Source organism: Ammodytes marinus, assembly GCF_949987685.1.
Source record: "Ammodytes marinus genome assembly, chromosome: 18".
Lineage (NCBI taxonomy): Eukaryota > Metazoa > Chordata > Actinopteri > Uranoscopiformes > Ammodytidae > Ammodytes > Ammodytes marinus.
This window is the reverse complement of record NC_137222.1, coordinates 11,724,356-11,746,730: the sequence shown is the minus strand read 5'-3', so window position 1 is coordinate 11,746,730 and position 22,375 is coordinate 11,724,356. Positions and strand designations below refer to the sequence as shown.

General features: G+C 41.9%; 1 protein-coding gene across 2 annotated transcripts in view; it reads right to left on the bottom strand.

The window, feature by feature from the left end:
* The window catches only part of unc5cb (unc-5 netrin receptor Cb), a 121,609-nt gene extending 102,194 nt beyond the window's left edge, over positions 1-19,415 (bottom strand). For both annotated transcript variants that reach the window (XM_080046189.1, XM_080046190.1), the window contains exon 1: positions 18,896-19,415. In XM_080046189.1, coding sequence (XP_079902315.1) covers positions 18,896-19,016 — 121 coding nt within the window. In that variant the 5' untranslated portion in view covers positions 19,017-19,415. The remainder of the gene's footprint in view (positions 1-18,895) is intronic.
* Positions 19,416-22,375: the final 2,960 nt, after the last annotated feature.

Sequence of the window (22,375 nt, the reverse complement as noted above, 5' to 3'; positions counted from 1 at the left end):
CCGAGCTTACGTTATCTATAGTCTAGGTCCTGGGTAAGATTTGTATGCGCTTCATTTAGCGTAGAATATCTCAACTGTTATAGACTAATATGACCCCAGTGAACAACATGGGATGTGTGACAAAATCTCTACCGGGGACGAAAGTCCTGAAAATGACCACAACAGGTTACACTAGTATCACACTACGTGGTGAATGGGACTTTTTTTTTCCTTTTTAGATATCCTCATACTTTTTTACCAGATTCATCTTCATATTAAGATAAATACTATTTATATACTATTTGACCTCAACTACTAGCTAACAACATGAATTTGGAGCAATAAATTATTGAGAAGTAGCTGGTCAGCTAATTGCTAACGGTGTTGAGCGTCAATTTAGCATGCTATTTCTTTGTATCTACAAGTCAATAACAAACACAAACTCGGGATTTGGTGTAATTTACAAAGGAGAACATGAATGAACAGTCAGAGTGACATTGTCCGATAAGTTTAAACGGAAAAAAAATTCTCAACTGATTAACCTTGGCATGACTTCTGATTTTTTTTTAAATTTACAGAATAAAAAATAAAAACAATAGTTAAATTACAACACTGCAGAGAAAATCCAAGCACAAGCATCTGTACGAACCCTGATAGTTGCATTTGGTGGGGTTCAATAAGAAGAATGGAAGTAGCTGATGGAAGAAGGATTTGTCCAGCGTGGGGTGTCTTTCTGATGCACATGGAGGGGAGAGTAAAATTAAGAGAATGTCAGTAAACAAAATCAAATAAATAAACTAAAAAGGCGTACATTCACATTTTCAATTTACAACATCCATTCAGTGTGTGTGTGTGTACTTACCTACTTTGAGGTCTTCCATTGAAACTTAGTCAATTGGTGAGGAAAGTCGTCATCCAAGGGTTTTGGGAATACAGCTTTTTGTTAACCAGGCGGCCGTCTTTCTGATGGTTCCGACTTTGGCGGCGCACTTAGTTCCCTCTACTGGGTTTATCCTGAGAAATCATTTTTAACACACAAAAGCAATAAATTAGTTATCTAAATATTTTCTTGACCCACTTCATGGTTTTGCTTTTTTCTGAATTGATACAGTACATGACATGCATCATGGTACTCCACAAAGGAAAAATGCAAGCAAACAAGTTCACAAAGAATGTATTCATACTAGGGATGTGAACAATGTGTCGATTCTCGGCTCGATTTTCGACACGTGCTTAAGACGACTCGAAAAATAGAAATCGATAAATCGGGTGTTTTACTTTATTAGATGTTTTGGGGACATGGGAGACGTCCGTCATGCGAGTTCATGTGTGGTCGCGAGCGCGCTGCAGGTCCGGTGTGTGTCAACAGTGCAGTGCAACATATGCAGCATAAAGTTAAATTAACATCACGGTCGTAGACGAATATTAAAAGGTTATGCTTTATATGTTGCACTTTCTGTTTTCAGCCGAGTAAGTTACATTCACCTCCGACGCATGGACAGCGTTTTTAAAATTAAAGCCTCTCTTTATTATCAAAAAGCTTTGATGCAGATGAAGTCTGAACACACACAGCGGGCGGCAGCAGTGTTTTTAAAGGAAAGCGCAGTTTATCAGCACCACAACTACGTGATGCTGCCGCAAAAAAAAGGAACACTGCCTTTTTTTATTTATTTTTTTTAAATGGCACAGTAAATCGATCGATTTGTCGATTCATGCCTCCGACACGTCGACACGCAAACAATGACTCGTTTAACATCCCTAATTCATACATTTGAGCCACTTAGACAAAATAGTATGGCAGGAGTTTCTGTATTAAAAAGGTTTCGGTGCTCACCTCTGTATCAATTATGTTGTGCAGGCCGACCCCCTTGCTGTAGAGATAGAAGCAATCGACATAGGAAGCCAAGGCAGCAGCAAAGTTGTGTTGCTGACTGATTTGATATGCCACCTTTCCCTTGATGCTGACCATCCACTGGTCAGCGGACAGGAGCTTTTCACCTGAAATAAACAAACACAAATTATAATAAATGTATTCAACAAAAATGTAAATGCAACCCTTTTTATTTGTCTTTGCTCCCATTAAGAGTTAAGATAAAACACAAATTAATAAAAACTTTCTGTTAACACAAAAGGCTTATTTCTCTCGAGACGGAGCGCTCTCTCTGGTGTACATACCTGTGGTCAGCATGCTACATGGATTTGCTATCTTTGCATAAGATCATTTTAGGGTGGCATATTTTCAATATAATTTGGTAACAGAATGAGAGAAATAATCCCTTTGAATGCATAGAAAAGGCCTGAGATGTTGTACTTAAACTCGTAAAAAATTGAAGTAAAAACAAAAGTGTACCCTTTACTTGTAAACCAAGGTAGAACGCCAGTCCAGCTCTACTATGTACAGGAATACAAAATCTTAAGGAAGATGCCATATTTTGGAAAATATCGCCTATTTGACATCCTTTCAATAGTAGGACGATAAGAGAGATGCCCTTATATTTCTGTTCAACAGAAATCTAGGAACACACATCCAGTAAGCTTAGCACAATAAAAGGTAGTCTCTAGTATACACAGCCTACCTCCGTCAAAAGCCATCATTTTAACATTCCTAGAACCCCAAAACACACTCATGTACATGATGACTGGCACATTTACCCCACTATGAAATAATAATCTCAAAAATGATCTAATAATTTAAAATTATTTTCCTAATGTAGGGTATGTGGAAGTCACAATATGTAAATGGGGCGTTTTGGAGTACTATTCAGCTAAGTACAATGCTTGGCTGACTAGCAGGGGGCACATTTCTAAAGGTCCCTATTCCCCAGAGAAGGGCACATATATTCTTGTTTTTTGAGGAAAAATGGAAAATAGGTACATTACATTTTAATTTAAAAACTTGCTTAACCTTAACACACAGTGTGACTTTGCTACGTTGCATAGCTTTGCACGATGCCATACGATACTGGTTACCTAACTAACAAACCTAACACAACAACTATTTTTATCTTACCAAGTATAATGAGTCTCTTCTTGACATTAACAGTGGTTTGGTTGGCATTGTCTGCAAAAAAAGGAAGAAAAAAAGAATGTGAAATCAAATGAATGGCTTCATCAATAAGTTCAACATAGTGTGTCACATAAATCACCCAAACAAGCTTAACAAATGTAGTGTGAAATAAGAGTGTACATGTTAGCTTTTTCCCTCCCAAATTTAAAGTTAGCTAGGCTATATAGAAAGAGAGCAACCCTGCTATGCTACTTCTCATTCAAATTCCCCAGTGAAATAATAGTTTAAAAAGCCTACTAACTATGTTTGCACCCAACTCCAACACTGCATGCGGTTAACATGTGAGTTAAAATGGTTAACACAATTTATCATCGACAAACCATTTTAAACAGCAGTACAATGTTAACCTGGCTAACACCAACTGTTACCTTGCTAATGCTAGCGCAACATATGACTTTAGCAATGGAAAACAATCACTGAAATCCCTATTTGCGCATTGCGCCGAGCGTTAATTAACAGAGCGTTAATTATACGAATAATCTCGTCAGCCGATAAAATATTCAAAACTTACTGTGGGTTTTGTTGTATGCTTCCAGCCATCTCACTGGAGACATTTGAGAGGCTTTTGAGGATCAAGTTCTTCGTCTCCTTCTCCATCTAGTTATTTCGCGCAACGGTTATGCTGCGTTCAGGGACACAGGGAATGTGAGACACTTTCTTTCCATTACAGAGACATCAAGTGTTTGTAATGGTTTGTAATGAATGTCCACCAGTAGGCTACAATGTCAGTGCCAAAGAGCCTATTTTACCACTGATAACTTAATTTTCATTTTAAATCAGCACGTATCCAAATTGATCTCAATGTGGGTTATGTAGGCTACAAAAGGAAGCCCAAAAGGCTGTTTTAAAGCCAAACACCTCCTTGTTCTTCTTTTTTTTTTATTCTTAACATCACCACGCTGGTTTGAATGTGTGTTACAAAAGAACACTACAGCTAATATAATAATAGATAATGTTTTTGCTTTACTGGGAAGTAATACAATTCCAATTGACCGTTTTTTCTGAATGCAGCATCTGTAGAAGAAAGTTCTAGAACATGCATACATTGGTTGCTTACTGTAAATAGTGTTGTAAATTACTGTACTGTATGTGTGTACCCATAATGCATTACAGGAAAACAGTATCCTACCACATTTTTTAATTATACAGTAAATAACTGTAGTTTATTAGAAATTTCCCATGGTGCATTGCAGGAAAACAGTATCCTACCACATTTTTAAATTATACAGTAAATAACTGTAGTTTATTATACATTTCCCATGGTGCATTGCATGTTACAGTTTCATACTGTAAAATGTTTTAAAAGTATTTTACTGGGCATTTTCTGGTAATTAACTGTAGCGTTTACAGCAAGGGCTAACAGTGTAGGGATCACAGGGTGTCATCTGGCAGGTAAGAGTATCACTGGACCCTGGGAGATTGGAATATGGGGCGTGACCTTAGTGGTTATAGAAAGGTCAGGGAGGTCTTTCGGACAACACAGTGCATGTTCACATTGCCAACCCCCTGAGCCGGGCCACGCAGGGAGGTCATCTTTCACCATTTATCTGCTGGATTCTCCCATGCCTGTAGCAAAGTCCCCTTTCGTGGTCACGCTATATATAGTCCCCCCCCCCCTTCCCCCAAGCCCCCACCACTTCCCAGGATGCTTTGTGATGCCCTGCTGCAGTGGAAAGAGTCTGCGGCTCATCATTATAAATCAGCCCTGTTAGAAAGAAATAAAATATTGAAGAGCATCTCCCTGGATGCAAACTGAAGTCTCCATTAGTGTGGCCGGGGCCAAATGGTTGCTTGCATGGTAACACGCAGCAAATCAACACAACAACCCCTTTAATCACCCTCTCTCAGTCTTTTTGTTCTCCTCCCTTTCTCGTCCTCCCCTCGCTCACTGGGCTCTCAGTCATAAAGTCCAGTAAAGCCTTATACTGTAGGAGGTTCATCTTCTCAGGTATGTGTTAACGTTACATCATGTGATCACATAAAGTACGTATATTACACAGTATCTATACCTTCCCAGTCCGCTCTCTCCTTATCTGCTGTATAATGTGAAAATACTTCACAGAGATATATTCTTCTAACCTTGCATAGGTCTGCATAGGTCAAGGTAGATTAGTGGGGAGGAGAGTGTAAGCTCATTTTATCACGCCGTGGTCTCTGCCAAGGGGGCAGGACTGCTGACAGCACACAGAAAGCAGGCAGTCGGGGATATGTGAAAGGCAGAAAAAAACACAAACAGGGGCCCACACACAGCAGGAGGGCCCTGAAAAAGCCACTGATTAGAAGGCAAAAAAGAGGCAGATTCAGAAGGGTTCAACAACTGCAAAAAAAGATGCAGAGCAATGTAGCTTTCTCAGAGCAGCACACACATACACATACACAGACTGTGAATTAATTTCATGTCAGCCTTGAGGGAGGGCTGAACTAGTCGCCTCCTCATCATCTCCCCTTCTATATCGTCGTGTTCTTGGCCCCGGCCGCTCGCCTCCGTGGGGCCAGCGAAGGCAGCGATTAACGACAACAGGGAGAGTGTGTATAAGTGTGTAAGTGTGTGTAAGGCCTGATCGTTAGGAGCGGGCCAACTTGTGTAATACAATTACAGAGGCTGCAGAGAAACTGCTAATGTGCACGCGGGCAGCTCTGTCATATGGATCAGGTATTGAGTTTTCTATGCTTAATTCACTTTCCGGCGCACACACGGGTGCATTAGTTAGATTAGAGTAGCGGGGAGAGGGGACGGGAGGTGGGGCTGGTCTACCGCCGAGTCGGGGCAGATTTGTTTAGTGGTGGCTGTCAATTACAACCCTGACCCTTGCACTAAATGGCTGCTCATCCAGTGTGTGGGGGGGGGGGGAAGGGAGCGGACAAAAGCCAGACGTGATTGGTAGAGACACGGCCATTTGCAGCCGAAGATAACAAGTGGCATCTTGTGGAGTAAACAATGGTCAAAACACTGCGTATAATGCTGCACTAATAAAACAGAGTGCAGGGGGCCTGGAGAAAGGCAATGTGACCATCAGGAAGATTAGTGAGGTTATCACTAAGAATGGTGCAGTAATGCGACGATACAAGGCCAGGGGGCGGATGGGTACTTAAAAATATGAAATGGCCAACAAATGATTCGATTTGCTCTTTTGAAAAGTCTTGTGCAATTTAGGAGACTGATTGTGGATGCAATCACTCAAAAAGTACCGACGGCCTTTTACTCCTAATGGATTGCATTGTGCTACGTTAAAAAAGGTCATTTTACAAATACAATCATTTTTTATATAATAGTATACAGTAAGTATTCCTAATGCTTTACTTTTATGTAAGTTAGCGTCAGGTTGCACATTTCTTTATATTTTCCTTTCAGAAAATGAAGACAGTGTTCTGTAGATTACATTTAATTTCTGTTACTAAACTCTGCTGTGGTAATGGTGCCCATTATAGACAATATAATGATAATAATTCATATCACAGTGTTTTAGAGAATAAGAAAACTATGGAATGTGAACTTTTTCAACACAAAGCATATGGTCTGTCTTTAGTTTTTATTATTTTAAAAAGCATCACAAAACAAAAAAGAAAGCACAAATTGTATTTCAGTTATAGTGATGGAGCTAAGTAACATCCCTTACATACAGACATATATCCATATGTAAATGGCTAGAGACATAAGGCTCTAGCCATTTTTCACTGTAGTTGGAGCCACTCAACTCAAGGGGAATGGGACTCAGGAAGAGTCTCGTAATGCTAGTTAGAGAATCATTATAACTCTCTTCCCAGAGATGGTAAATAAATTAAATCTCCCAGCAGCTCTCTCTTTCTCCAGTAGCTAAATGGGCAGCAGGAGGGGGCCGCAATTTCCACAGTAAACACCTTCCCTCCCATGTAAACACATAAAATCACAACAAGATGGCCAATGCAGCACAGCTCGTAATTGTATCACCGAAGTGAGATGAGTGAGTTTTAGGAGCGGGGTGAGCGTTATTGCTGTCTGCAGCTGATTGAATTAAAATGTCTGCTTCGTTCCAAAGAGACCACCCTGATGCAAAAGGACATAGTTTGTCTGCATGAAACAGGGGGGCCCACAGTAACAAATGATTTTGTGAGCATTTATAAAAACTCTTTGTAGGCTCTGACAGTATTTTTTCTTTTTTTTTTCATCCGACACCCGGCTTCTCCTATAACAGACCGAGAGAAGAGAGCCAAAGGAGACAAACGCTGAATAGAAAATGAAGAGCAAAGTTGGATGTGACAGGCCGAGCAGAGGAAAAAAACCTTTAACCACTGATATATGTTAGACAGCTTACATCCCCCTCCTCGTGACACATCCATCACAGCCCTGATCACTTTTGTCCTCCCCACTTGTCCAGCATGCCTGTTACTGGCGTGTGTTTGTCAGAACTGCTTTGACCAATCCATTTGACTTCCCATGACCGTCGACTTTCGCACAAAACAGCGTGTAAACGGGAGTGACCGCTGACACTCCTTGGATTCGACACGCTCCGTCGAAATTCCTCAAACAGTTATACTGCATTCTGTCAAGTTCGCATTACAACAAACACTGACCCAAAAAAAGGAACCAAAATGGAAGCTACAGTGTAAATGGTTCAGTTTCTCATGCCTTTTTCGCCTTCAAATTCAATCATCGTGGAACACAACTGCCAACAAGAAAAATGGCAGGGTAAAACCAAAACCAGGTTGGGCTGGTATCTGGTGTTCCGCAGAAAAGCTACACAATAAGGTTCAGATTACCCTCTCAAATTCAACGCCCCCCCCCTCCCAACACCCCCCACCAAAGGAATGGAAATGTGCACATTATATGCAGGAGCTGGTAATACTCAAAGCTGCCCAATCCTTACAACATGCTGGTTTTGTTCAACATTGCTGTATTTGTTTACCAGATTTTTGCCTTTTTTCCATGGACAAAAAAGCCACACAATGCGGCCCAGAATAGCTGTGGGTTAATGTGCCTGGATCCTGGGATGCTCCGAGCCAAATCGTCCTGTGGGTAAAAAGCCACGCAGCTTAGGAGTGCCTATACTATCTGTGTCTCGTTCCATTGCTCTGCCTTCCACCTCCTCTCTTCTCCTACCCTTCCCTTTGGCCGTTATCATTGCTTTAGTTGGCGAGGTCGCGCTGCTAAATAAAACATTTGGTATGGAAAAACAAGCGATAACAATATAAAATGTGGTGAGCAAGAAAGCTGGTAAGCCTTCACAGACTTGTAAAAACAGCATGATTTAGTCATGTGCAGCTTTCTGAATGCGAGGGCGCAATGAATGTGTTGCAGTAGATTTTAAACAAGCAAGCCACTGAAAGAAACTCATCAGGAGGTATGATTTACCAGCTCACTGCTCCTTCCTTTACACAGCAGAGGTTGCCCTGTGTGTGTGTTGCCCTCCCCCTCCTATGTCTCTCCGGTTCGACCCCCCCTTCTGCTTTTACCTGACAGATCAGCTTACCTCACGTCAGCCTAAAAACCATGGGAACCCCTATGTATGGTGTGTCACCACTGAATTATCGGTTTCCGCTGCACATGCTCCGGCATATCTGCAGCGAGCCATTATGGTGGATCGGTTTACAGTTTGTGCGCTGACTTCAGTGCAGCTGGTGTACTGTATGGGGTCATAGTTTACCGAGGTCTGGAATTAGAGAAACAAGCCTGTCATCTCACTAAGCTCACTCATTTTTTCCAAACTGAGATCTCATTTCTCCATCAACTTGACTTAAGGGGAGCACAGCTCTACAAAAGCTTCCACGGAGCAATAGTCCCCCCCACCCCACCCCCGAAAAACAGATCGGATTTTAAAAAAGATACTTGCACAAATACTTATTATTTATAATAGTATAATATTGTATGGTCCCTCATAAAAACAAGTTGTAATACTAGCCATTCGAAATACATACTGTACTGTGCCTTTGTTTAAATAAGGTACAAGGTGTTTTTAAATGTACAAATTATTCCTTTGTGTTTTTAACTAGGTAAAAACTAAAAAGTCTGGTTTAAATCTGTAGGAAGCTCATGACAGTAGCTAGCAATAGCACACATGCCATGTCTGTATCAATATTTCGGGTCCCATGCCTGAGCAGATGGGGGCATTGGATGTGTGTGGGAATTTGGAGCGAGGATGCTCACATGTGTAAAAAAAAATAGGGTCAATTCAGATATTTGACCTGGTTTAGGAAAAAACCTTTTGCATTTTTTCTCAGAGCAATCCCCACAACAACATCCATTATTCACCCTCTGCCTACTGTTTGGTTAGCTCCTAGAAAGGGGTAAACGCACAGCTGGAAGCTCTACTCTCCTGCCAATTCCTTACACAACTTGAAGATTTGAATTCACGCACAGTTCGAAAGTTCCGAATGTATTAAAGAAAGCGCTCTTTAAGCCGACAATGACATGCATGAACTATGCCGCGGAAACATTGTGAAATTGAAGGCTCGACTTTGTTCCCTCCACATTACGACACCGTGTAGGACAGGCAGGGACTGACACCTTCAGCTCATTAATAATTCTGACATTTACAGTAGTGAACTTTCAAAAGTGGCGCAGACTGCTTTCTGTCATTATCAAGCTCATCTCCATAGTATTCATTATCTGAAGTGTGCATACAAATCAAAGACAACACAGCCACTTATTCTCTGCGTGGAACCCCCTAATTTAGCACATATAAAACCTTAGCAGCGCCTTTTTTGGTTCCCTGCCAGACTCCAAAAGAAGAAGAAGAAGAAGAAGAAGAAGAATAGGGTACAGTTTCCCTTTCTCTGGCAAGTACACGAATAGTAGCGGCTTCGACAGTGTGCTTTACATGTAAGGGAGTCATAAAGTAACCCTTCACCATGGGGCTTCTGTCTGGGCCCCATTTAAATGAGAGCCATTGAGCTTGCCCCAGTTAAACACTGTCTGCCAGTACTTAAGTCACCGGGGACTGATCATGGAGATATGGCACACACACACAACCACACACACACACACACACAAACACACAAACACAGGAAAGTGCTGACACCCAACAGCAATCTCGAGTTGCAAACCATTACTGAACTCGGCAGTAACAAAGCCCAAAATAAAGAAAAAGAGGTCGCGCAGTAGGGTGGGTGATTGGTGGTATTGTAATGATGGTGGGCCTGGGTGATTAACTCTGGCTCTCAAACCCTTCTTTCGCTTTCAGATCTGACTGTGGGAAAAAAAACAAAAACTAAAATTTCCAAGATGCTGGCGATGAATTCCACGGTGTTTGCTGAGACTTGTAGAGAGCAATTACACGCAAACACCCATTCATCACGCGCCTTCAACAGTCAAGCATGATTTCAATAGAAATGCTTTTTTTTTTAAACACCCCTAATTCTCAACACACATTTGGACTCTTCTCTTGTCTACTCTTGTCAACAGAAGCACACGGATTAATCACACAGCGCATAGCAATTGTGAAGCTTTTATTTAGCACCTCATTTAACTCAGTAAAAACAACAAGTTTACAGGCTGGCATTCTGACACACGTTTAATTCTGCCCTCTGGTAATGGTCTGCTCTGTTTAAAAGTCAGTTTGGCAGCCCTGTAGATAACAGATGGAAGAAAAATGAGGGGAATTATGAGAAAGATTGATTTCCTGGGGATGAATGGTGCCGTATTCACACAGATTTATCTGAAGCAGACTTTCTCGGACTCTGTTATTATTGAATAAACACACACATCCATGCATACACACACAGTCTGCCAATGTGCACACACAAAGACACACACATACACACACAGCACAACACTATGCTCATAAAAAAAGCTAAGAAAACAGAAGCACCCTGAATTATGTGAGTCAGAAGGAAAATATTGTACGAGGTGATAAGAGGTGAAAGAGTGCAGACAAAAGTACTAGTTTGCTTTCATAAAAGAATATCACCTTCCATTTCCCCAGCTCTTACTGAATGAATCAGGAGGATGGAAATAATTATTTCTCACAAAGTAAGCACAGAGACGTGGCAGCACAGTGGAATAAACTGCCTTTGCTCAAAAGCCCTTTCCCTGATGCCTTGTAAAAATGTATCCCCTTTAGAAGAACAAGAACAAGCATTGTCCTTTTAGGCGTCCCGACCGAGTCCATCTCGGAGGAACCGTAATGTAAACCAGAGGCTGTAACTTCTCTTGTGGCATCTCAAAGCAGACACAGGAATGGGGGTTGGGGGGGCTAAAGTCCCTCATTTGAGTCCCATAAAAAACAAGGAGGCACAAACATTTATCTGTGGCAGAGGCTTTCATCGGATGCTTTAAGAGCGCAGAAATAACAGAGAGCAAGATGCTGATAAAGTGGAGACAGGAAATGGGGAGCGTGGGTCTGCTGCTCTCATGTTTCAGTGGGGGATCAGTGGTCCCATACCTGCCCCTCCCTCCCTCCCTCCCTCCTTACCCCGCGCCTCTGTTCTGCTGACATACATAGACCACAACCCTCCACCAACCCCAGACATTAGTGCAACGTCTGGAAACCACCAGCCCCTCATCACAATGCAGAGATGTGACACGTTGGACAACAGAATGTGAAGCAAAATGTTTCAGTCCTCAGCAGGCATATATAAAAATAGGTCACATATGGATGTATCCGCTTGGAGGTTTGACTAAAAAATATACGCTGGGCTTGGCAAATTACTTATAACTGATAAAAAAAACATTTCCTATTCTTCCAAGAGCCGGGACTTTTTATATATTTACTTTAGTCCCATTCCACTGGGCTGTGAGCACAAGACATGGCAAAGCCAGGATTAAGGGGGTTAGCTTTTGTCAATCAAAGAGTCAGAACAGAGGGAAAAGATAGCAGCTGCATATCCATTCTGGAGAGAGAGAGGCTGGCCAGATTTCCATAGAGACGTGAACATTCAGGTGATGTGCCAAAGACTCCCCTCCGCTTGCGTGTGTGACTCAGGTGTCGTGAGTCACCGTTGATATCATCTCACTCATAAATGGCCTGGGTGGCATGTTGGCCCTTCTCATCAGTCCTGATACATAGAGCCTGGCTTAAACATCAAAAGGGGCGCCGACAGTGACAGAGCAGACGATCCAAATAGAACCTTGAGATGATGATATTCCTGCTCAAGACTGATTTTAGAACACTGTATTCGAATGATCCCATTGCTTATCAAAGCGGCAATGTCTTCATTTAAAAAAAATTGTGTGTAATTTTTACTACTTAACACAAATTGTGGATGCTGTTTTCATGCAATCAGTTTGCACTGGGTAAGTGACTTGTGTACATGTGTATATGTACTGTAGGTAGGAAGGTGATATTAGCTTTGTTTCTCTATGACTGGATGTCTACAGGATCAGCAGCAGCTCTGGTTGAAGGTAAGAAAACAAATGTTCAGATTCTCCCATCGGGCATTTTCCACATTGTTTTTCAATTCCATAAAAAAATTCTTATAAACTTTATTCTGGAAGTACCAAATCATCCTACCAGCACCCTTCAAGTTCACTAATTAGGTTGATTTTGTTACTTGTAGACAGAGCAAGGATAACCGTTTCCTCCTCATTTTTAGCCGTGCTAAAGTAACTTCTACTGTCTGTAGCTTCATATTTACAGTTTACAGAAGTGAGGGCGGTACCAACTCACAACAAAAAGAGCCAATAAGTGCATTTCTCGGCATGTTGAATGTTTCTTTTTAAGACCAGCCCTCAAATTTCTGGCGGAATTTAAAGGTGTATTTCCCTAACTTTGATCAGTGCCTCACAGACATGCAACCACTGAGCTAAACTAGGATTATCTTGCACCTGCATGCAGAGAATATTTGGGCTAAATTTCTGGCTTACTGTCAGAGCTTCTCTCATCTCTCTCTGTGCTACTTTAGGGCCGTGCTCGCCGTGTAGGAGTTACCCAGGCTGTTCCATGCTCCACCATGCTGGGGTCGGAGAACCATGGGCGCAAGGAACACTGTTTAAAAGGACATTGGGGAAATAACAGAATCCCCACTGACTCTCGCCTTTTAACGCTCATCAGTACTTTGAGCTTTTTTTCTAGTGTGCATTCCCCCTCTGAAATCCCCTCTAACTCCATCTATTTTGTAACGTAATCCTCTTTGCTAGATAGAATAGCATGTATGGCAACAGTACAGGACATTACTTTTTTGCTGTGATTACATCAGCTAAATTGTGGCAAAATACTGACGATTATCACACACCTACATTACAAACGTGAAAAAAAGCAGATAGACAGAGTAATGAATGGCTGCACTAACTATCAAAACTAAAAGTTTGTGCTGTGGACTACCTGCATTTGTAGTGACATGCCTTCGACCTATTTCCTGTTAGGGCCACAAAAATGCAGAAGGACATTAGTGGTTGAGCACCGGTGGGGGGGGGGGGGGGGGGGGGGAGGGGGGGAGGGTGGGAGGCCATGACGCCAAATTAAAGGGCAGGAGTGGAGTGTGTACTTATACTCAGTCATGACGAGCTCTGTCAGCCCTGCTGCATATAATGGCATGAGAAGGGCCACTTAACTGGTAATCACTTCTCTCTCTGCCCCCTTTGGCTCTCTATCAGCGACCCGCCGTCTACCCTTCACCCCAGATTTTCAGCTGAGATCTCCCATCAGAAATGAACTGTAGATCAAGAGCAGGGACAGTGGTCCACACCCCCTTCCCCTCCGAGATCCCGTAATCACAGAGCTCTTGGCTACAGTAAGAGGCCAAAACAAGCAGAATGAGAATGAGAAATGGCTGCACCTCTAATGCATCAGCCAGCTCAAACTTTGAAGTGCCATTTACTGGCAGAGGGGGGATACTGCAGCAGGTAGGAAATCAGGTCACCGCCATCATCATCTTTGCAATCATTATGCCATCTCTCTCATCTAGCGTCGAAGTGAAAGTGGGATCTTTTTATACAATTATTTTCATTTGCTTTCCAAAGCCCAAAAAGCAAAACTTGCCACAATGTGTCATAATAATGTACCTGTATGCCCCTTTGTTGCACTTTGACTAACCCTACTATCACAAAACTCTCAAACACACTCTCGCACACACACACACCCTATCTAGGTGGTGCAGTATACATTGTGTATAGACACAGGTCAGCCATTCCGGCACAGGAGTGCCTGTCAAGTGCTGCTACTTGTGCCGAGCTCTGCTAATGGACTGCTAATAGAAGTGAATGTTGCACTGCGAAGCTCCCCCTGTAGTTGAGAGTGTCACACAGGGTGATTAATGACACACTCTCCTCTCCTCCGCTGTCTGTCCCTGTCCTCACTCCATATCTCGCTTTCACCCTTCTCCCTCTCCCCTCCACTTCTACCTCAAGCTATTTCTCCTCTACACTACTTCTTCCTTACTAATCTTTCTGTCCCATTTGCCTCCTTTTGTGTCCTTGCGAGCGCCCTCTTCTCAGTCTTACCACTGCACCTTTATCCTGTCATTTCCGGCTTAAGAAAAGAAGGGGAGATGATAGAGTAGAGAGAGATAGGTATTGCACTCCTCTACAGTCAAGTTTATTTTGCTAAGAACTTTTTCTTCAAATGGCTTCACAAAGGCCTACACTTTTAGACCAACAAATAACAATGGCAAGAAATCCTCCAGCAGGAAAAATGTTAGGAAAACTAAAGGGGGTGGTTAGGTTTACTCTATTGGAGGTATCCTTCCAACAGGTGGGTCAGAGAGCATAACTATGAGTAGATACATATCTGGTGCATTGGCTTTGGCAGCAAGGCACCTAAACATCAGGAGCAGTGTTGACCCTGAGGTCATGTTTTCTGAATTGTTCGTAGGAGTTGGATGGTTTTATCAACCTCAAGTTCACATTTTGTTATTATGCACAAATTAAACCCTCTGGTTTTTATATGCAAAGCAGAACAATTTAACATTACATTTCATTGATTTTTTGGGCTAAATATTTAAATAAGACTTAAATATGACAATGATTTAGAATTTCCTCACATGCAGATAATACAAAGATAATGAAAAGTTAGGGGATTTAGTTAAGTTTTTTTTAAGAAAAATCCTAAAATTCACAACAAGCCTGATTTTATCTTGGCTGGTCAAACATTCCTAAGGCAGGTGGCGTTGTACTAAAGGGGAATTTGGACTCATGACCTCAGTAGTTCTAAACTCCTGCCTCCAGTGACAGCAGCAACAGTATTTGCCTCAGACAGCACAAAAGTTGTCATACGCCAGATGACTGCAGAGGTGTTCACACTCCCCACACGTCCCCCTCAAAATAGTACCATATATGTTTTGCTTTTATAATGATAGTGTATGACATCAAGTGGAGCAGGGGAGCAAACTCAGCAGCCACTTTTCACAGTAATTATCACTCACTACCACGCTCCGTCTGTGGCTCAGCTAGCAACCAGCATGCACCTCTGACCCCACTCAGCATTTTTCAGACAATACTGTACACACTGTTTTCTTTGCCCCCTTGATTCTCCCGCACATAGGGGAGAGTGTGTTACTGAATCCTTCAATTACATAAAATTGCTTGACCGTAAGTGTGTCATAAATAGCTCATAGGTGCTCCTAGCAAAATGATATCACATAAGGTAACTTTGACTACTCCTTACACACAATGTGCTCATTGTGCGTACAGGCCCTGTTTATGAAATGACCGCAATGGTGGTAATGTTAGTGGGCCCCTAGAGGAGGCAGTTGTCAGGCCACAGGGAAGCCCTGTTGGAATAATAACGATAAAAATAACATTCACTTTTTTTTTACCTGCATTCTTAAAGAAGGGGAGTGTCTTATGTGTGGGGGAAAAAAATAGCACTGTCTTACTGCGCACTGAGTCATGACAATTTAGGAACCGTATATTATACAGATCCTTTAACTTTTCCCTCTAAAGAAAACAATCCTCGGAGGACATATCGTCAGAAAGCGAGAGAGCCGCAGAGTCAGACAGGAGCTTTGGATTGAGAGAGTAAAAAAAAAGGAAGAGGGAGACATAAGAGCAGCTTTGTGGAAAAACTGAACTAATCACAGGAAGGGCAGCACCCAGGACTGGGCTCCATGTCCAAAATACCCACCACTGCTTAACAAAGAGATACAGTATTTAAATGACAGTTTTAAAAGGTATCATTTGGAGGCATACGGCATGGAAAACGAAAAAAAATAAATAAATTAGATTTTCTTTTTCTCATGGCACACTAACGTTTGAATGTTTTTTCAAAATGACTGAATAGAAATGAGACTGAGTGTCTCTGCCGTGTAATCCATGTCTAAATTTGCTGAAGATCAGTTAAAAAATCCTCCTCAAACCCATCTCCCCTTCCCTTCAACTACTGTCCCCTGAAGCAGAGTAAATATGCTGATTCAATGAAGAAAAATGTGGCTTCCCCCTCGATTCACTGGTCAGTCTGTTTCAAATCTACAAATCTAATTTTCGGGCTCACCAATAAGACCTTAAAAAAACCTGTTTTAAAACATCTCTTGGTGTTATATTTCACACATTACCACGAGGAAGTATTCCATATGTTCCCATAACGACTTGACTTCCTCCATCAACTTTTAAAACAACATAGCACACATACACACATATGCGAACACCGTGTGTGCATTCTGTACAGCCCTGCTTTCTTGCTGTGCTGGATACACCCGAGGTACATCTGTTCTTGCACCGCGGGTTTCCAATCAAGAAACTGTCACAGAACTCTCAAAAAGCTCTCTGGCGGCTCCCAGCTTATATCTGTCTCAACCTGTCTCCTTTGTCAAGAGTTCAGCAGGTTAATGAGCACTCTCATTTCCCCGGCACTCACTTTCTGCCTGTATGGGACTGGAGCACATTCTCTCTGAGAGACAAAAATAAAGCGATGAAATGTACCTAAGTATATACAAATATTGGAAATATGTTCAAATGGCTCCAAAGAGAGTAAATAAAAAGGAATGCATTACGAGGAGCGCCTGCCTCCCTGGGTGAGCGACTCACTTTAGTCACCAGTAGTTTTACAGTGAAGAAGTGACTCTCTAGTGATTTGTAAAAATGTGTACACAGCTCATCAACGCCCCTAAAAATAGCAGGGGCCCATTAATTAGCCTCAAACAATGTTCTCCCGGTGTTATCGACGTCTTAATGGACAGAGAAGGACCGTGTTCGTATTCCCATCTCTAGCCAATGACACAGGGCTCTCTGGGGTTTTTGAAATGGGGGTCTTATGTCATCTCACCCAGAGCCCTTCAGAAACCGGACCTGTGCTGTTTTTTTCCTCCCTCTCTCCCGTGTTCATTAACTATGTATAGGGAGGAAGATGAAGGTCTGGAGCAGCTAGATAAGGTTCCCGACTCACAGAATCCTCGCCCCATGTCTGCGCTCGGAGCTCCAGTTTAAGCTTGTGTTGTGTCGGTCATGCATGAGCGGCAAACGCCTTAACATTCAAAAAAGAAAGAAAAATAACATTTAAGGCCATTGAAAAATGTGCTCCCGTAAGGTCTTTCCTTGTGGAGGTGTGTGTGCATACCAAAAAGCTGCTCATCCACCCCATCCTCACCCATCCCATCATGTTTTTCGGGGAAACAGACGGACCACCTACCTTAATTCCAGTGCATACACACACACACTTGAAGGCATCTGACACACATGCACAAACACATACTTGAACATTCAACCCCTCCACACAGCTGGGACCTTCCTCAATCCCTTTGTTTGACAGACAATCCCGCTCAGGAGAGAGCAGATTAAGTAAATGGCTTCTGGTGTTGTGGCATTGTCTCAATGCTTTCCATAACTGACAGCTATACTACGGTTCACAAGACAACATCTCTCAACAGACAACCCTGCCCTGAAGGAAGACACAGGCTGAATGAAGACCCACTGAAGGTTAAAACATTTTCTGACTGGTTGGAGAAAAAATACAGCGAGAAAATTCAAAACTGCTCATATACAAGGCATGCGTTTGAAAATGACAATCCTTCCGAGCCTTCATAATTCCACCACTCTGTACATCAAACATATACGAAGTCCTAATAAGTAACAGTGTTCTAAACAAAGGTCAAAGCTATTTATTAGCTTCAATAGCCTACCTGGACTTCTATTTCAACCTTCTCAAATCACCATAGGGGGGATGCCCTTGATTCCGAATAACAAACATCTCATTTTGAAAGGAAGCCAGTTGCACGGTTGACAAAACAAGATTGACAAATAATTAACCATTGTTGCTAATTGTTTAAAGCATGAAACCAAACGGCCCCTGTAAACTCAAATAAATGATTATTTTGCCTTTCATGGAAGTTTGTTTTACAAAGTGAGAGACATACATATGAAGGTTAATGAATAGCAGGAGGAACTGAGAATTAATCAGAATTTTTATTTAATTTGGTCCATAATTATTATAGTAAAGAAGGGTGTACCTGTTAGATTTGTCTCCCTGTATGGCCAGACTCCCCTTTTTTGTATACATTTTTCATGTGCAATTGCCATTTTTTTTACTAGACCTGCAAACCAGAAGGCTTAATATGGGCTCGATTTCATTTTTGAGGGCATCTCTTGAGGCTCTGTTGGCAGCAGAACAGCACTTTCTTTCCAGAAACAAATTTGATTATGTGTCCGTTTCTGTTTACAACTGCAATAAGCAATATTCCATCTCATGAATGAAAGTGTATAGTGATTGTGTATCCCCCAAATTTTCATCATGTTTTTCCAGAGAAGCGTTGCTGGTTTGTCATATCTTATATTTAACCTACAGTATTGGGAGGCCCACTTGCTTTGATACAGGCTACAGGCTGAATTTAAACCTTTATATCCAAAATTGCTCTGTGCCAAATGGTGTTTTTTTTTTCTTTAAACAGTATGATTATACCAAGCTTTCCTTCCATTACAGCCCAGTAGTATAAAAGAGTTCACAGAACTTTTACAGGGAGCAAATCCAAGTTCACAGGTAGCCAAAGTAATACACTTTTAACTTTTACCTTGAGCCACTCCGATATCCACCAGGAGAAATAGCAAGAGCCAGGAGACGGTCAGCATCTCAGAAGAGCTTCTCAGCACTCTTCGGCCGTCTCTTCTATCAGTTCGTGCGCCGTGCCCCATGATGAGGAGTCAAAACTCCGCTCTGAGGCAAGTCCGAGCCACTGAGAAATTGCGCTCAAAACACGCACTATGATGTCGCTGGCTGTGGTGCGCTACCTGCAGTCAGATTTTTTTTTTAAATGTCACCCCTCAAAACCCCGAGCGCAAAAGGAAAAATGGCTTTGCAGAGAATATATCCACCGCTGTGTTTTTGCAGTCATTCAAACTGTGACAGTTTATGGAACGAAGAAGCGGGTACATCGCCCTCCGTTTCAGAGGGGATGTTGCATTCAAATCTGTCTCCCGTTTGCTTTTCCCTGGGAAGGTTGACTTGGTTTGCGTAGAGGTGTGGGTCGATGTCTTGTTGGCAAATTCATGCTCCGGTTAGTCCCACGCCGCAAACAAAAGTCCTCCCGTGAGTCTTTCTCTATCTCTCTCTCTGTATCTGTATGTCTCTCTCTCTCTCTGTCGCCACCTTCCACGCGTGCAGGCGAGTGTGTGTAACCGTGTGTGCGTGCGCCCCGCCTCGCTCTCCACTGACGGGACTGGACCGGGGGGGGGAAAAGGAGCCGTGGTCTCTGCGGACTACCTTGATTCCTTCAGCCAATCCAAGTGCTTCTGCAAGTGGCGGCGCTGTATCAAAACCTGGCCCGGACAGAGGCAAAGGAATGGATGCCTGCCTTCGAGTAAATACATGATTAATGGAAGACCTTGGGTTCAATGTGCAATGGCAATAATTTAAAGAAATTGTTTTTCTTTTCTTTTCTACAACAACTGAGAAAAACACGTTTTATTATTTATGAAATTATTAATGAACAACATTAACAAGGTAGTAAAAAGGTGGTAGTAATTTATAGTGGTGGAAGAGCTCAGTTAACCCAAGTATTCGTTATGCAGTCAAATGTCCAATATATTCAATATTCAACATTGTTACATTGTGAATATGGAGGCAGCAATGCATAAGCAGCATTTAATGGTTTTCAATTCGAAGCTAAATGAGGTAGTTTAGCCAAGTGGTTCCCAACTGTGGGTTTGGCCCCTTCCAAAAGGTCCAATTTGATATGTTAATATTTAAGATATTGGATATTCTAAGCTCTTTGTATCACACTATTTAACATTTTGGGGGAAATTTCTCCCTACGAGTCACCAGACTAACCAGTTACTGTAGCTGCCAGATAAGTAGAGTGGTGTTTCCAAATTAAATGTACAGTGGATGTATAGGCTATAGTAGGCTAGTAGAAAATGGAAATACTCAACAGTAATTAAATACAGTAGGCTAATGGAGTTAATATATACACGGCTGTGTATCGCAAACAGGTGGTTCCGTTTCCTGGTCTCTCCATGTGTTTGGAGAACATAAATCGTCATTAATTTAGTGCAGGCACTTCCACAGGAAGGCATAATTTATCTGACTAGGCCCTGCACTCGCCCCTTGTTTCTGCCACTCTAATTGTTATTTAGAAGTAGTAATAGCATGTCACAAAACCTGATCAATAATGACCTCAGCCTAACAGACATGCTCCTAAACACACACACACACACACACACACACACACACACACACACACACAGGAAAACTTGTTTCTGTGATAATGATAAAAATTTCTCAAACCAATGAGAAATTACGTATGCATGACAGATGTCAAGGCAATGCCCCCAATACCTCGGAATAAATGTGAAATATGAGCTTGACACTATCTCTGCATTAAAAGGAAATGTGATAACTGTCAAAGTATAAAAAATAATTAAAGGAGCTTGATATTCTCCTCCCCTTCATCACCTTCTTTTCTGTACAGTGATGTGCAATGGGCAGCTCTCAGCCGGCTGGCATTTCAATTTACAGGTAGGAAATGCAGGAAATTGCTTTTATTCTTGACTCAAAGTCTTCTACGGTGGGAATGGTAGCTGTGGTTTGGGTTTCCAGAAATGCACTACATATTGTACACAGCCTACATGATGAACAGTGTGTGTTTATTGAGGCCCCTTTGCCATTTCAAGGAAGCACGGATTCAACAAGGGTGCCGTAAACATTTCCTCTGGGAGGGTTGGTCCATGCTGACTCCATAGCGATGCATTCACTCTGCTATCAACACATTCCACATTATCCCAAAGGTGCTCTGTTTGGTTGAGATATGAGGAGTGTATGAAACTACGAGGGGAAAACTGAGGTCACTGTCATGTTCCTAAAACAATCCTTAAAGGTGCAGTGTGTTATATTGGAATATTTAGTGGTGAAATTCTACATTGCAACGCAGTCAGAACCTCTCCCTTTCCAATTATTCCAGAAGCTACAGTGGCCTTCAAGGACAAGAAGCTAGTTACTAAAGATGGCATCATCCACCACTGCCTCAAGTCTTTCCACAATATCAAGCGATGAGGTGAGGATGTATTTATTTATTTATTCCAACAGTTGCATTTCCCCAGGATGTGCCCACTATTTAGATATAAAAGGCTCATTATAAGTTAATAAAAGAAACAACAACTTTTACACTAATTAAAACATACTTGTAAATATAATATTTCCTTTCTACCAAGTCTGTTATGAAAAATGTCAATCAATTCTATCTTTCAGTGATGCCTGCATGTGTAGTGGCGTCACATATTGCTGCAATGTATCCATTTGAATAAAAACAAAGGGCATGATGAAGGCTGCATGCCGACCCTGACACCAGCATGTCACATAAGAAACGGATTTCTCAGATCATTTTTCCACTCCTCAGTTGTCCAGTTCTGATAATGACTCGCATAGCTTTCTCTTTCTTGTACTTTGCTGACGGGAGTGGAAAGTGGCACAGGGCTGTGCTGCTGTAGCCCATCCAACTCAAGGTTAAATGATGTGTGCTTTCTGAAATGTCCTTCCGCTCGCTTCTGTTGTACCCAGCTGTCATTTATTTGTGGCCTGTTAACTTGAACAAGTTTTGCCATTCTCCTCATGAGCCACTGAGGTGCAGCTTGTGCAAGCAGCAAGTGACAGCCTGAGGTCTCTGGCTGCTTGAATGATCCTATAACTTTCATTGTTTTCATTGTTCTTGGGAACTGTTCAGTAAAGAAGAAACATGGTGGAATGATCTTTACAGGGAATTCATTTGAACTAACTTGTTTACTTTTCATATTAACTGCGTCTAATTGCAGCATGAAATTTTGCAATTACTGTATGAAGTCTGAAAAAAAGCGATGGATATTTTTCTTCAGCTAAGAATGGGTAAGGGAAAAAGGGTAGTTTCAACACTAACAGCTGACATGTGCAAGCTTTTTGAGATGGGATATTGTACGTGTACCAGGAGTGAATAGCCCTTACATCATAGAAATACTGAGGCGTAAATGCCCCCCAGATTGTTAACATGCCCCTTTCAGCACATGAAAAAGCCTTTTTTTCTCAC